Raw genomic sequence first — 17,696 nt, 5'->3', positions numbered from 1 at the left:
GATTTATAGGCTCACAATATATATAATTGCAAAGAACATTTTTTTATCTTAAAAATATAAGGTACATCTTAAAAAAGCCCCTGTTTTTAAAATGTCAATTCTTGACTAATTTTTAGACCAGAAATGAATAGTTGTTATTAAAAGTGCTCTGCCAAAGAGAAGCTCAAATCATCCTTTTAATTATTAAAAAAAAATGCAAAATACTTTTCAAAAAGTAGAATATTATTTGTGGTAGCTTTTTTTTGTCCTATAAAATCACAGAAGGTTTTGTGACACTCATTGTTTCATGTTTTAGCTTTGTTAAATGAGATTTTTACAAACCTACAAATACTTTATGAGTCACTCAGTCAGTTCACTGACACAGTGAAGGACACGGAATGGATGCCAGCAGAAAGCTGCTAGGTAGAATAAAACTGAACTTCCAAACTTTTCTCTTGATATTCCGTCTGTTAACAGTTCAAGGCAACTCTGAAGATTCCTTATTACTTCTGTATCAAATTCATATGACAAAAGTATTACATTGATTCAAGCTTCCAGTAGGCAAATTATTCCTTTCAGTATGACTCTCATTCTTACCTATTCTCTCTAATATGCCTCTCCTCACAATACAGTCTAGTATAATAATAGGAGCAACTACAGCTCCATTACGAGGCACTTTCTGCATATAACACGAAAGTCATGGAAACCTGTTCCAAAGTTTAATTATTTGTGAGTATATAACAAAATACTTCTTCTCTATTTCTAGATTTCTGTAAGTGGAATGGCAGCAAATGCTAGCACTAAATCTAAGTGTGACTGCAGTTCAACAAAGAAAGCATGCAAGATAATTTCTTTTACCATTCAATTGGTTTTAGATAATTCCTTCTATGATATACTTGGCTTTTCTGAACCACTGTTCATGATAAATGTAAGACTAGATATATAGGGAAATATTCTCAAAGTATAATTTTGTCAAACCATTCCCGCACCCATCTGCAAGTTTTAGATGGACAGAACAAAACTGAGATAATTTTTCTCTATTCTAAGAAAGTAGAAGAGGGTTTTATTATTCACATCCTTGTCTGATTAGAAGCCTTAGTGATTATTTCAGGAAGTTACTGAACCATACCACTTGATGCCTTGTGTGACTAAGATAATTTTTGTTAAGAATTAAGGTAAAGTTTGCAAAGAGTATTTCAATGGGTATGACAATGCTGTGAAAAACATACTTAGTGAAGTTTTAAGAACTTTGAAAAATGGCTTTAAATTTAGCTTCTAGTTTGTGAATCTGCTCAAGCTTTACAGGAAAGTTGGTATATTTTCAACACAATTCATTTTTTTTAAATTGTATCAAATAATTTCTATTTTTATGTTGATAATAACACTTTGATTTTAGGAGAACTTGTGCTGAAATCTGAAATGAAAAAGTTACCTTAATTCATGAGCAAATGAGTCTCTCTCATAAATCTTTAAGATGTCTTTTCTTACACTTTTTTATGCTTTTACATTTCAGAAGCTAATCATGTTTAAGAATGGTTCTTGTTTGGATAACTGAATTTCCAGGGAAGTATAAATAGTCAATGCAACTTGGCAGAAGGTAGTGAACGCTGTTGATAACCTAGAGCAACGCAAATGTTGTGGCAATCTGTAGTGTTCCTGGAACTATGATCTTTGATGTAAAGCAAAAAAGGGATCCTTCTCATTTGCTGGAGCTAAAAATAAACAGCTGAAATCCTACACCTCTCCAACCATCAAAATACCATTTAAGAATGTGCTACAGAAGGATACAGTGACTTTAATCACAGTTTGTGGGGCTTTGAATCTACTACTCAGTGTAAATAAGCCATAGCAGATAAAGACTCTTTTGCTGTAACAGAAGCCTTTAACACATATTTCTCCTTCCTAGTTAGAATCAGAGCCATAGAATTACTTGGGTTGAAACGGATCTTAAAGATCAGCTAGTTCCAACCCTGCCCTACCATTGGCAGGGACACCTTCCACTAGACAGGTTGCTCAGAGCCCCATCCAACCTGGCCTTGAACTCTTCCAGGGATGGGGCATCCACATCTTCTGTGAGCAACATTCTCCAGTGCCATACCACCCTTACAGTAAAGAATTTGTTCCTATTATCTAATCTAAACCTACCCTCCTTCAGTTGAAAACCATTCCCTCTTTTCTTATCACTACATGCCCTCATAAAAAGTCCCTCTCCAGCTTTCTTGTAGGCCCCTTTTAGATACTGGAAGGTCCTATAAGGTCTCCGAAGAACCTTCTTTTCTCCAGCCTGAACAGCCCCAACTCTCTCAACCTATCTACATGGGGGAGGTGTTTCCAGCCCAGTAATCAACTTAGTGGCCCTCCTCTGGACTCGGTACAGTAGGTCCATGTCTTTCTTGTTTGGGGACCCCAAAGCTGGATGTAATATAGCTGGATGTGAACAAACTCAGCTCTATAATATGTGTTCTGCTCAATGCGACCCACTGTGGTCCCTTCCAAAGTTTCCCATTCTGTGATTCTGTGATGCCGTGATTCTGTGACGTATGAAGGGATCAGTTTATATGCAATGGTTAAGTATTTGGGGTGAAAGAAGCTTTATGAATTCCATTAGTAAATGTAGTAATCTAGAGTAAGAATCACCAGTAACTGGAGATATTAAATATTATATAAGTGAAAAAAAATAGATCCAAAGGTGTGACAGGAGTGCAAAACATCATTGCTCCAACACTGGAACTTTTTCTTTGGCACACAAAGTCAAAACACTATAAAATAATGAAGTACACATGAACAGTAATGGAAAGACAACTTCATAAAAAAAATCTGTTGGTCTTATTTACAAAAATATTTCCTTTTTGTACAACTGTGTCAGTGTTTTCCAAAATATTTGAGATATTATTTACTTGCCGTAACAAACTGTCTCAGACTTAGGCATTGTATGCATACATCAACATATATATTTGCAAATGCCTCCTTGATAAAAATGGAAGGAAAAAATGCATAGTGTCCTTTAAGATCTGTCTTATTAGCTTCCATGCAAGTGCCTGGTAATTCCAGGAGAAATCGTGATCTCATTACAGTTGTTCATTACAGACGTACTAACAGACAGCGACTGCCACCGAATTCTGCTGACAGAATTAGGAAACAATCTTCTGTTGGTATAATGCATATGCCTAAAGTTACAGAGGGATAAGTAAGATAAAGATAAATATTGCCAAATAGGATTACTAATCTAGAAACAGAGAGTCCCAAAGAAGATTAATATTAGTTTTGTGGTATCCTGATGAAAGACAATCTTTTCCAGAAACAAGGAGAGAAATGTAATGTTTACAAACATATATTACCTCACCTGCATATATTTGACACATGGGTTTGTCTAATATCTGTCAGAAAAAAATTTTCACAGAATACTTCAAAAGATTAAGGTAAAGGGCTTATACAACAATGTACAGTGACTTTGAGGATTTATATCAGTAGGAAAGATTAGATCTATCAGTTCTTTCTTTTTTTTTCTTTTTCTTTTTAAACATTGAGGTCTATCACTGACCAGGAATGCCAGAAGAGGAATAAAAGGTAACAGAAAAATAGTCAGAATTCGTGTACAGACAGAGAGCAGAAAGAAAACTGCACAGGACAGCAAAAGGAAAAAGAAAATATTACAAACAAACATTGTAAAAGATGAGGGGAATCAAGAAGAGCAAATCAAGTAAAGAAGACAAAAGCATATAAAAGGAACCCAGGCCCTGGAAGATGAGAAAGAGGCAATTAGAAACACACAGGCAAGGTTATCAGCCAGAAAAAGCAATTGATGAGAGAGAAAAAAAAGTAACAAAATAAAGGCACAAAGAAGAACAAATTATTGTTATCACTACTTTAGAATTGCACAGAAATGTTATTAACATAATATCAAGCATATATGTGGTGAATACAAACGCATGATATTTCTGAAGCTTTATCTTCAGTTCTGTATTTCAGAAACATTTAGTCTAGTGTCCATGTTAACCACAGAAAACTCATAAAACCTATTAAATAAATAAAACTAAGCAGTGTCAGTATTCTTCACTTAATAATTCTCTTCCACAATGTTGAGGAGCACTGTATATTATTTTTTTGTTTTTGTTTTTTTCTGTTTCAGAATTAAGCATGTAACTTCAAACTGTTAATGAGAAAATACAAACATACAAATGTTATAAGATGTAAGAATTGAGATGTTGAGATGTAAGAATATGACTTAGAGTCTCTCAAATACAACAGAAGCTCAATGCTTTTTATAGGATCTTGCATTTATTCATAGACTAAGATGTAAGTAGACAGAAGAGCTTAAGCTCGGAACTCTGTGATTTCCCTCTTGGTTTTGAGCCAGCTTGTATGTTTGATTGACTTTAAAATTTTCAGCTCAGGTGGATTCATATGAAGAAACTCTTTAAGCCTACCTGAATCTTGTACAGACTCTTAGGATGAACTCTAACAATGCACCAATATAAACTTTCCTTTCTAGGTATGGAATGGTAACTGCGAGACTTTCACAATTGGCTGAAAATTAACTTTCAGTAGATTGAACTTTCCTCTTTATTAAAGTGTGCAGTTCATTCCAAAGACAGAAATCAAACACCTTCAGATGCCTGGTGTCAGGTGCTCTGAGTTGTGATGTTTTATAATATTCTGAAAAACAGGAAGTTCAACAGATGAAAAAATCCTGAGAAATTGCACAGGAGACTGACTTCCTAAATGTGTTGGGGTGTGTGTATGTTTGTAAAATATCATAGAAAACTACAGAATGGAAAGGGGAGTACTCACACACAAGGAAGGGGATTTGGAGCTTGTTGGAAAGTGTATAAGTGAGAGGAAAGTGGAACTGAGGGCTTACTGAAAAAATGCAAAACTCTCCAAAATGTATTGCACAGTTCCTGAGAAAATTGCCATATACTAGGAAACTCATCAGTCCTCATGATGGAATGGAACTTGGGTAATGCACTTTCAAGAGCCTCTTTCCTAAACACAAATAGCAGTCAGTGTCTTTGCTGAAACAAAACTCAGTTTCAGCCTGGAGAACAAATCTTAAGACAAATTAACAGCAAAGTAAAATCTTTAAAAAAACCCAGAAAATCTGTCCAGTTGGCAGTAATGAAGAATTCAGCTTATTAGTTCCTCTCTGAAAGTATAAATCACTCTTGTACATTTGCATCCATCAGTAAGACTTCCCTCAGGAAAACAGAAAGCAGTGTTTATGTTTCCTAGCTGAGAATTGTTTTTTCATTTAAGTGAACAAATCATGGCTTGGATAGGTATAAGTACAGATATATATGCACATGTATATATTTTATATGTGTGTGTTTGGAACCTTTGAATTTAGTAAATGCAGTAACTGTTAGAGTAAGCTCTTACAGCAATATATAGTAGTCATAGCTCCCAGACACTAAAACAGAAGCAAACTGCAGTAAACACCAGCTTTTAATACTGGGACTCAAAGCTTCATTTATATCTGTCATCTGAACTTTATCTGGAAGTGATAGTCATTTATCCTGCAAATCTATTCCAGCAACATTTTCTGAAACACTTAAGATGCTTTATATTGCATTAACACATCACAAGTATCTCACCTGCTTCAGAAGATAAAAAAAAAGCTATTCCATTTATTAAAAAAGTCATCAGAGATCTGTTATTTCCAATTGTCTTTCTAGTACTACTGTTGGTCATTATATAATATCTATTATATATTGCCTATATATTCATAACTTTGAGACAGGTATAGTTTAAACAGAATCTTAAAATAAACTTTGACAAGATTTATTTAAGTATATAGTCTAGGATAATTTTAGAAAACTATATTTTGGAGTCTGACCTTTACTAATTGATAGAGTTCCATTACAACCTTTCCTGAAAGCAGAACCTGTGTAACTCAGAGTATTTTTATGGCTGCAAATCTTCTCTCAGAGAGTCAAACTTTTAACTCATTCTCCTGCCCATACCATTATTCTGCTCTTTCCTGCTTCACCCTGGTTACATCCTATGGCAGGAAGCTCTGATGAGTATTGCTCAGTGCAGTAAATCACTTCTACCTGTTCTCTCTCCTTGTGGTATCATGTATTATAGCATATGGGTGAGCTCCAGGCTTAAACAGTGATGCATGTGAATAGCAGAAGGATCTGGGCCATGACCTTAACAGATTAGCTGAGTTAAAGGCTCATGTCTGAAACCTCTGTGCTTCTGAGCATGCACAGAAATCTTGCATTTTTCAGAATGATAAAGACATTGAAAGTTGTTGGTCTTTAATCTCTTCCAATTGCCTGGTGCTGCCTATATCAATTATCTTCCTGAATTCCAAGCAGAATTTAGCACCTGTTTCCAAAATGACATAAAATGTAATTTCCATGTTACCCCCATCTCCAGTTTAGTTCTACCAATTTAAAATAATTCTCCCTTCTTTGTAGCATATGATATTTGCATTACAAAATAGAATTCTAAAGGAACAAATAGCATTCTTGCCCTAATATATTTAGGGCATTTTAGACACTAGACAGCTAGATATGTATGCCAGTAAAATTAATGTTATGATGTAATTTTTTACATTTCTTAATTCTGAACATTTTTTAAACTGTAATGTAAATCTCCGAGATAAGCAACATAAAGTATGTAATATCCTATGAAAGGTAGTGACTTGTCCTGAAGTAGTGATATCAATAGTTTTGGAAAGGTTAATGAACCGTTTCTAAAATATATTTTTGAAAGCTCTCTATATTCATTGCATATATTAGATCATCCTTTGGTATTTTAAAATTCAAGTAGATCCATTAAAAAAAAAATCACAGAACACATTTGAGTAAATTTCAAACTTATTAAAAAATCATAAGTTTAACATTTACTCACAAACCTTTTCATTTTAAGAAGTGTCAGCATGTCCACAATAATAACCCCTGCTGCTGGGGCACCCAGAAGGGCAAAAGCCAGCAGGGTAAATCAGTGCCACTATAGAATGGCTAAGTACACAAAAGCAGGGGAATTCAAAAAGATTAGAAGTCTACAAACAGGTGATGATAAGCAGAAGGTCAATTAAAGAAAAACTACCACAGCAAGAACAGAAATAATTAGTGCCACCACCTGGCAATATACAGGCATGTTCTGCAGGAAGAAATTGGTTTGCTTTGTCTGCCACACTGTAGAGTTCTCTGCTGCTATCAGGTAGCTCCAACTGTAGCAATGTTGCATCTACAGAACATGATTTCTGCAAATACAATAGGCTTTCCAGTATTCACTAGCTATTTGTTTCGGTGTTATTTAAGCAACTTTCTTCAACCACTTTCTCCTTCTTTCTCAAAATAAATCTGTCTTCCCCAGAAGCCTGTCTTGCAAAAAGAGAACAACAGCTGAGCTTCCTAGGTGCTTTCTGGGAAGGAGTCTTTATATGTAAGGACTGATGATGTCGGGATGAATGTGGGTTATACCTAAAGTGAAAAGCAAAGAATGATGTTAGCTACCATGTGTGAACAGGTATGGAACAGGCTCCCCAGGAAAGTGGTCAGAGCACCAAGCCTGACACAGTTCAAGAAGAATTTGAATGATACTCTCAGGCACATGGTGTGACTCTTGGGGATGGTCCTGTGCAGGGCAGGAATTGGACTCGATGGTCCTTGTGGGTACCTTCCAACTCAGCATATTCTGTGATTCTGTGAAATTCATGTGTCACAGGGCAGGAATGAGTAAGGAGAATGCTTGCCAGGTTTCTCCACAATCCACTCCCATGCACTTCCCTTCCCACCAAGGGAAATTCAGACTAACTTCAATTTTCTGTTAAAATTACTCTGAATTTCAACAAACTAATTCCAACAATTTCAACTGTTGAAATTTAGCTTTTCAGAGAGGAATAACTCTGGTTTGGACCAGGATGGTGCCAGGTCTCTGTGGACTGCATGGGGCTGGACACCGTCAGGCTCATCTGCAGCATTCTGAGGAAGCCAGGAGGTAAAAGGAACATGTTGCTTAGCATAGAGGATTGAGATGACCCAATATCCTTCCAGTATCCTTTTATATACAAGACTATTTCCACAGTTCTTCTATACAAATTATTGTGCCATTTTACTCACCTAATCAGTAAGATAAGCATAGTATTTGCAAGAAACAGTCCCAGACTGTAGTCAGTAAGTTCTGATTCAAATATAGTGATCTTTAATGTCTATATTATACCACATAAGCCATATTTGTATTCTAATTGACTATGAAGGGAAGTACTAGATTCAATACAAAATGCAATAAATCTTGTAATATAATTCTATAGATTATAACAGATAATATAGCATTCTATTAAACAAATTTAAAAAGGAACAAAGTCAATTTTCTTACAAGCTTTCTTTTTCCCGCCTATATCCCTCTCTCTGCTATATACACAGACTGGACAAAGCAGGTCTCATTAGTCCTTGTTTCTTGAAGGATATTGGTTCTTAAAGGAATAGTTATATAAACTATTCAATAGGAAAAACTGTAAAAAAAGAATAGTGTCATAAAGCCCAAAGATGTAGACAGCCAGCTCAGAGAAAGTATTATGGAGAACGAAAGAAAGTACAAAAGATGGTAACAGTCCTGATTTTAAAGTTATCCCTCTTTTATCTAGTAGTTTAAAAAACAGAGCTACATCTTGCATAGGATTTGTGATATCAAAGCTCTACTGCATATGCAAAATGGAGAACAATTTCCTAATCTAGTAATTTGAGGTGACAACTGAGATGGTTTATGACTTTTTCCCCATGATTATTATATTTCTAATACATAGATAGCCCTTGAAGTCAAGATTTTTGTCCACCTAAGTTAATACCTGAATTAAAGGCATGAAGTTGCTTCCTCACTTGCTTTCTACCTTCTGAATTTTTAGTTCTGCACAGAGACATAGTTTCACAGACAAGAGTATGTGCCCTCATTTTGAAGGAGATCATAGTTCTGACTAGGAAAAAATGTGCAGAAAGACAAGAGTCACTTCTTTCTTAGGCAAGGTTCTCCATTTTTTGCAGGGTTCTCTATTTTGTGCGGGATCTAGACCCACAACCATTTGTTAAATGCACTTAGAGAGCATATTCCAAATAAAATGGAACCTAAAGGGTATAGAGTTCAGGTCTCACGAGTCCTTAATTAATGATCTAGCCAGGTGCCACTAGCTTTCTAAGACACTGTTTAAACAAGCTCGTGAACATTAATCAAAAATATTTGTAAATTTTAGGGAAAAAACCCACAAGTAAAAAGGCTTATATAATGTTCTCTAGGGTGATATTCTATTCTGAAAGGCCTAATTACCTACAAAAGCAATTCACCTCTGTTTTATTTTGCTTTCTACTTTTCCATGTTCAAATCTATTATATTCCAGAACAGAATCATAATGTACCCCATTACCCCTGTGTAGCCTTTTATTTAAATCAGTGCATAACCAGTAGCAATGTGAATATGTAAAAATGAAATCAACTGGGGATTTTAAACTTATTCAAAAACAATGCTTTCCAGCATTGTTCACAATCTCTTGTATAGTAAATGTTGCAGGTCATCCAAATTTGTTACAAGATTAATAGAAATCCTGAAATCATAAGTAAAACACAGCCAGCACATCACCCTACTCTCTGTTCCTATATTTTTTTGCAGATTATCTTTCTTACTACACTATGTTTCAGCATTCAGTGGGTGACAACTCCCTCTAAATGTGCTGTCAAGCTTAATTGAACTACTCTGCAAAAAAAGCATCTTCCATAAAGAAAATGCTTCAAAAGCATAAAAGAAAGCACAATATCTGTCTCTCTAGGGTTTTTTCTATCTTTTTCTCTGTGACTATTGTTGTAATTATCTAAAATGGTCACCCTGTGTAAGGAAGAAAGAAAAATCAGCACAAACAGTTTCTTCCAATTTGAAAAGGCATAGAGGGCAGTTTACCTGCAATCGTCAACATTATTTCTTTCCACAGCATCAGAGAATCTGAAAGGTCCCGCATTATTGATTTCTATAACTTGTATACAGCCAGTGAAATTGTAGACAGGTCCAGAAATCTACAAAGGAAAAAATTCACACAGTTCTTTTGCTTGTTGCCATTGTGATCCATTTTAAAAATAAATAAGTTTCTACAGAAAGACTTGTAGCATAATTTCATCTACTCCTGAAAAACTCTTCTGATCCTCATTTTTTCTATAAAGAAATTCTACAAAAAAAAATTTAAATGTGAAAAGATATCCCAGCAAGATAAGCAGTACTGACTTAAAAATAAACCTAATAAACAAACTTAAAAAGAGAGTTTTGGACACACAGACAGCACAACAGGTATGGTGAAACACCAGCAGAAAGTGGATTTCTCTAACTTTAATCAGATATTTTTTATGGAGGAACACAGGTCACGGGGAATGGTAAATAGGGAAGCTTTGAAAATCTACTTGTAAGTTTACTACTTCCCTGCTCAGAAGATATCTAGTGCTATTAATCATGTTTCAAAGATGCCTAAGGACCTACTAAAAATGGGAATCACTTTAGGGGCACTGAAAACACACAGAACAGTAAATTGTTACACACTGCTAAGAACCCATTTCTAACTCTGAAGTCAGGTTTAGATATTTGCAGTAAGAAAAATATAAAGATCTTGAGCAACAATTTGCTAAAAGCATAATGGCAGGCATCAAATGCTTTTTAAAACCTAACAGGAGCAGTAAGCCTGCCAGAAAGGCTTTAGGGCTAACAGACCATCCAAGTATAAAGGGAATGTTCAAAGGGACATGGCTCTAGCAGGAAATGTAAATGAACTCACCAAATCAAAATTTAATGTAGAGTGGCTCGGGGAAGTTCCCATGGCAGAACCCCTTTTTAGTAGGGGTACATCAGAAATATGTCTCAAATTGAATTATTCCTGGAAAGTATTTTTAAAGAAAACTAAAAAGTTAACAGTAGCAAACAGTATTTGCCTGGGATTCCTATGGGAAATTACTGTGTCATCACTTAAAATGGCATCCAAACCATGGTAGATGGCATCCAATGGTAGATGTGGATTTTTTTTTTAGAGTTTTTTGCTTTAATTATTTATGAAAATGGGGGTAAGACCACGACATGCAAGGGCACACATCAAACTACATATCAGTAAGTCACAATTACATTCAAAAGAAACCTTTAAGAAATTAAGAATTACACTGAAGAACAGAATCAACAGATATATAAATGAACATAATGTATGGGGGAATAGTTGAGAAGGTTTCTGAAAAGGGAAATTGTAACTCACAGGAGGAACACTGAAAATGTGAAAAAGGATGTCTTGGTACATGGCTTTTGATTTTCAAAGGATTTTACCAAGCTTCTACGCTTAAAGATTCTAAAGTAACTCAGTCACCCTGGGATAACAAGGAAGCCCTTCGATAAATTAAGAGAATGGTTAAAACAGAAGAAGAAAAATTGTGAATAAATGGTGAGCTCAGTATGGAGAACCCTTAGAAATTCTCTCTACAAATCTGTAATAGGATCTATTCTCCTCAGTGTATACAAGTGGCTCAATATTTGCATTACTCAGGATAGCAAACCAAAAATCCTGAGAACAGCATTTCACAATATGCAAAAAAAGTCTCAATATGAAAAAACTTTGTTATATAGGAATGATGAGACATATGAGGGGTTCTGAACAGAGTGACTGTATAGACCAGGAACCTTTAGTCAGGAAAACTCTCCATCGAGGAGAGTTAGAACAGAGTAATGCACACATGAATAAAGAGTTTTCACAGTTTCTTACAATACAGGATCTAAAGGATAAGAAATTACATAAATCAGTGTGAAGATGAAAGCAAGGTACGGAGGTTTGTTTTTCATACAACTCAAAATGAAGTTGTGTAACTGTGCTATAGGATGTTGTCGGTGGTACAGGTCTAAATGAGGTCAAAACCCAGTCAAGTTAATGGGAAAGGAGAGCTCTCTCCCTCCCAGCAGAGAGTTAGCCTGCACAAGTACAACATGGCTGAAGCAAGGAAAATTGTTTTTCTCTGCACTGTTCAACCACTCTGAAACATAACATACCATGCCATACCATACACAATAAACAAAATGCACTGGCCTTCCAACTCATGGGAGAGATCAAAGAATTTCAAAAACAGTTCCCTGTTTATTTCTTTCACAGCAAAGGCCTACAGGAAGTATATTACTGCATTGCCGATGCCTGCTCAGCTGGTGCTAAGAAAAAACTCGGGAGCAGTTAATTGAGGGTGAGATAAGGAAAGGGTTTAATGTGCCAAGGCAATAGATGTTACACGACGCGTGCCCCTGTGCCCGAGATGGTACATTTTATAATACCATCTATCCAATCCCAAATGTGTCCACCCTGTGGCCTTTGCTGCGATCCGCCCCGGGTCCACCCCCTGAGAAATGGGTCTGGAGTGTATTTTGGGACCACCTCTTCATCAATCTTCATCTTCTTTGGGGCACAGAGTGCACATAGTCACCTAATTCTTGACTCCGTTTTGTTATTCAGGCCCTGATATGGCTGTTCTCTAAACAGTCTAGGCCTTGCCTTGACAAGAGACTAAACATTTCTACTGGATTCGGGAGCAGGAGTGATATACGGTACATGGAATGGGGTAGGAGGGTTAAGGAATGTGTAAACTAAGGGTGCAACAGGGAAAGGGATGTGAGGGTTGCTGCTTTTAGAGTCTACTTCTATTACTTATAAGACTTATAAGGCTTACAAAAATTAGAAAAATAAAAAAACTATTAGGGGCTTAAGGCATCACTGCAACATTGTGAAAAGTTATGCAACCAGTTAAGGTGGCGTTTAAAGTCAGTAAAGCTCAAGTGCAGCATAGGTAAGGTGGTCTCTGTGTGTAACAAACACAAAGGATTACAATGAGGCTCCCTGGAACTTAAGAAACAAAAATCTTATTCAAGAACTCAATGTGAACACTGTCCTCAAAGTTGCGCTTTGGATGTTAAGAGAACATTATTATTTGATATACTACAAGGGCTGACAGAGATTATTGATACAGATTACAGACAACAGAACACTCTTTTTCTTCCTCCTTTGCCAGCCACTTTGGCAGGAAATAAGTGTGATGGACTGCCAAGTGTTACACTCAGCAGTCTGCTTTTGCTGCCATTATCATAACAATTTATACCAGGTAATCTTTGAAAATGTGTTGTCCTACTGTTTCACATTTTTATTTTTATAAGACATCCTTGTTATTCTTTTTTCCCTGCCTTTTATAAGTAGTAAGAAAAACAATTTTCAAATTGACAGGATGCAGAATCTGTTGAAAATTTAATATGAACGCGGACAGAAATGGTTACAGGATTCTGAGCTGGAAATTACGTGGTACCCATAACATTGCCCCCCCAAAAACGAACAATTAAACAATGTTTTAATATTGGCTACATAAATCAGCTTGTTAGAGCTCTGCTCCTTCTTTTTTCCTGAGCCTGTTACAAGGTTTAACTAAAGGTTAGTTATGATTGTCCCAGTCATACTATGCATGTATTTCAAGAAAAGTCCTCATTCTTGGGATTGTAAAAATGAACAAACCAAAAAAGAAAGAAAGAAAGAAAAAAGAAACCAATAAACACAAAGGTCAGATACAATATAGTTTTATGAATCTCTGGTATAGGGAAAATTTACTATGTCAATCTATGATCCATTTTGCACACTGAAGGGCAGACTAGTCACTTGATTTGGAAATCAACATTCATTGGCATATTTTCCCATGCACTATAACACTGAATATTTTAACAACATGTTTTTCTTCTCCTCAGTACTGTTTGGTCTCTTAATAATTTTTCTTACATTGACATGTACATATTTTGAATATAATCCATTCCTCTAAAGTAATTTTTTGTTTTGTAATTATAACTGCATTATAAATATTTTGGTCAAAAAATTGCTTGCCTTTGGTCTGCTATGCTGTCTATACAAAAAAATAACATCTTCTGAGATATGTAGGAATAAGAGCTATCGGTATACATATTCAAAAGTAAGCAGCTTTTATTCTGCTGTTTTTGAGAGCAGATACTTGTTTGTGATTAGCAGATTAAAATGTAGGCATCACTTGTAGTTGGGTTCCCTTCCATTTACAAAAATACATTAATATGCTAACAAACTGTAATACTTAAATTGCCTGAAAATGTCAAGGCCAGAGCAACACCAGAAATTTAGTTTAATAAAATTCACTATTCAGAATCTATTGAGATATGTTTGACATATAGTAACTATGCTCTTCAAATGCCCTTTATACTTGACAAAAATGAGTACAGATACTTACCTTGTAGGAAAAGTTCACACATATATGCCAAACCATTTATTAATATCCTTTACTGACTAGCCCAAATTAGAGTTGCTGTTAGGGAGAATTAACCTAGAATTGAGTTCCTAATGAAATGAACTTGCATGCTGTCATTTCTCTACAGATTCATAAACAATATAATGAGGTTTTGGCTTATGTCCTGAGCATTTATTTTAAAAAAATACGATTAACTGGAAAGAAAACAAAGTATAGCACAATCTTTTGTCATTGTCTGCACTCAAGATAAATTTTATGTATCTTAAAAATTCTCACTATATATATTACAGTGTACCATAACACACTATATAGTAGTCTTTCACATCTTTGGGATTCCTGAAATATATCCAATTTTGGAGTCTGATTAGTAGAACTCTCTGCAAAACAATTGCAAACTTCTCAAATTGCAATATTTCAAACTTAAATCCTACAGGACATTATTCTGCCTTAGTATTCCATTTACAGAGCACTGAAACTTGCCTGGATTCGAGGTGACATGTTATAGGTAGGATATCTATTGTTTCCAGACTCTTCAAGCCAAAAGGTTTTCAAGGATTTATTAAAAATCAATGTTAGTGACTCAGACATCACCTTGACCAAAAAATGTTAACACTTTTTTCTTGCTGACTTAAAATTTTTAAACATTAATTAATAAAAGTTAAACCTTATTCATTTTAACTCTGGTAGTTTAAACAAAATAGACAAAATTTACTCTGGTCAATTTGTATAGCTACTAATGAGAGAGAAATGCACCTCCCTTTGAGAAATGTTGCTGAAGTAGACAGTGGCAGGGATGTGTGATGACAGTAGACAGTGTGTATGATGTATTTATGCTGTTCATTACTTCACTTTCTAATATTTACCTTTAAAAACACTTTTCTCACTCACTTCCAATTTTAATCCACAAGCATTTTTATTGTTTGATAATGTAGTATGACTCAAAGAGTTTAATGACATTTCAAAATGTGTAGGAAAATGGAAAGTAGTATTAGCTCTGAAACAAAAAGAGTAAAAGAAAACACTTAAAATATATGAGATAGAATATTGTTTCAGCTTCTGTCCTAGTACTAGTATAGAAATGGAAAGTCAAAATGGGAAGATATACTGATAAAATATACATTTCATCATATATATAAAGTGCATGAAACACAAAGGAACTGAAATCTCTCCTATGTCCTTACTAATACTGGCCATGAAATTAAATACTGTATAAACCTATGCAGAACACCAACAGTTCATTTGATTCGTATTTTAATATAATAGATGATTTTAGTCCAAAATCGTGATTCTGAATATAAATATCTAAATATATTTTAATTCGGTTATACTAACACAACTAAAAAGGAGTTAAGAGGTAAGTTAAATTCAGATTTTTTTCATCTAACCACCTCTACTGACATTTTTAACAATTTATTGTTATTATCTGGAATGTGCTTTTATTGTATCTGCCATGGATATTGAACCTTATCGCAAGACTTTCATGAAGCAAGAATGTGAAAGCAAAATCAAATAGACAGAAGGGGGGAGGGAGGAATAAATCCCCAGACTGCCCAGGATGGTAGAGGTTTACATTTCTGATCTTCATTTCTCATTTGTTATAGCCATTCAAATCAGGGGTTGCAAAACCTGCGACCTTGGTAATTGTCCCGCTATGGGAAATAAGCAAGTCAAGAGTTCTTCCACTCTCCCGTGCTGCAGGGCAGGGAACTGGGACTATCTTCTCCCATTGAATCTGTGAGTGGACCAGTACTGGCAAATCACCTTCTGGACTCCTGTGCTTCACAGTGGTCCCAGACCCTGATGGAACCAGATCACCACATAAGAAACATTCACATTCCTCTTGCATCTTTTCCTCATCTAAATTAGCTGGCAGTGTAAAACTTGAGCATATGTTTCACTGTCAGGTTTCCATGATTCTCACAGTGGAGTGGTTCATTAAGCCACAGTGGATTAATTAAAATCAGGAGGTCTGAAAGATTCAAGAGTATTGAGAAATTACTTTATCATTTTTATTAAAGTTTGTTTTTGGTCCGAATCCTTACCTTTTAAACTTGCTCTTGCCTTGCAGTTAAGGAGGTGCAATGTTGCATATCAGAAGTGATATGAAGACTCTGAAGTAAGGCAGAATCTCCCTAAACTTTATGTCTAGTAATGTCTGCCCTTTTTCTAAACAATTTTAGTGCTTATGCTTATAGTCATAATGTATGATTAATTTACTTCATTTGCTATTGAAATTCTAATTACTGTAATTTAACTTTTTCAATTCTTTCTCTTAAATGTGGTACAATACCTTGCGCATGAGCAAGATGGAAAATATATTGGCTGGAGATGACTAGAAAATGTAGAGTGAAATTTGGAAAACAGACTTATCTTTCTTATATACTATAGAGTCTGTCAACTAACTGTGGAAATCAGCTCACCTCCCTGCACTTCACCTTTTCTGAGTGACGTTGGAGTTAGACATATTGAACACCATGCCAACACATTACAGCACATTAGGGAAAGGTATTTGGAATCCATCACCATGAACTAGTTTTCAGGCCAAGCCAGTCAACCACTGTATTTCTGCTTCTTGTCCAACCGATAACCAATCACTCAAATCTACAACGATATAAGCCAAGAGATGTTTGTATCAAGTATATGCATTTATATACTTATGGATTTGATGATCCTCATGGGTCAGTTTCAAGTCAAGATGTTCTGTGATATCTAAAGGAGGATTCCATATGAAACACTTCTTAGTGAATTATGAACGTTGATTTACGAAAAGAGCAGGAGTTAAAACAAGTGGTTTTACACCTGTCTGAACTAGAAAAGTCCTTATCTAAAACAAAGACATCTGCATGTCAAAGGATGTCTTTAGAATGAAAATGTGCCTATAAAAGCAAAAATATTCCAAAAAAATAAGCTTTTTTTTAATGAGTATAACCTGAGGTATATAGTGTTCAATAGGCCTAATTTAATCAGTTCTAAGAAAACTGAATATTCTAAGCTAAAAAAGGGAGAGAGGAGGAAAATTTCTTCACACATTTTTATGATCTGTGCTTTCTTATATCATGGCTGTACATCTTTTAGAAACATATGGAACTGTTTTGTCTGGTTTTGTACACCGTAAACATATAATTTTTTGTCTGTTTGTTTGTTTGTTTTTTTCTAGCCCAGTTTCTCAAGGCAAGAGATGCAAGGTAGCACAGTATTCACACACTGGATAAGGAATATATCAGCTGGTGCACTACACCTTTCAGTAAATGCTTTTACTTCCCCGGAATGCTACAGAGAATCCTAAGTTTAACAATGAGGCATATATAAGTATCAGGACCAGGCAAGAAATAGTGGTTTTCTGTGTTAGGAATGTGGTAACAATGAGAGCTGCCTGACACATAACAAGGTTTTTATTAGCATGCATTCCATGGTACCAAGATGTTAGCCACATGTATTTGTGTGATCAGAGGTGTACCTAGAGTAGAC

At 35.3% G+C, this 17,696-nt stretch overlaps 1 protein-coding gene across 1 annotated transcript in view; it reads right to left on the bottom strand.

Annotated features, from left to right (window-relative positions):
* Positions 1–17,696, bottom strand: part of LOC113992859 (protein eyes shut homolog) — a 262,860-nt gene that overhangs the window by 227,577 nt on the left and 17,587 nt on the right. Inside the window, exon 2 of the mRNA XM_027730560.2 lies at positions 9,877–9,989. Within this exon, the coding sequence (XP_027586361.1) occupies positions 9,877–9,989 (113 nt within the window). The remainder of the gene's footprint in view (positions 1–9,876; positions 9,990–17,696) is intronic.

Source organism: Pipra filicauda, unplaced genomic scaffold (assembly GCF_003945595.2).
Source record: "Pipra filicauda isolate LSUMZ 115617 unplaced genomic scaffold, ASM394559v2 scaffold30_size5312502_pilon, whole genome shotgun sequence".
NCBI classification, from domain to species: Eukaryota; Metazoa; Chordata; class Aves; order Passeriformes; family Pipridae; genus Pipra; species Pipra filicauda.
This window is presented reverse-complemented; position numbering and strand designations above follow the sequence as displayed.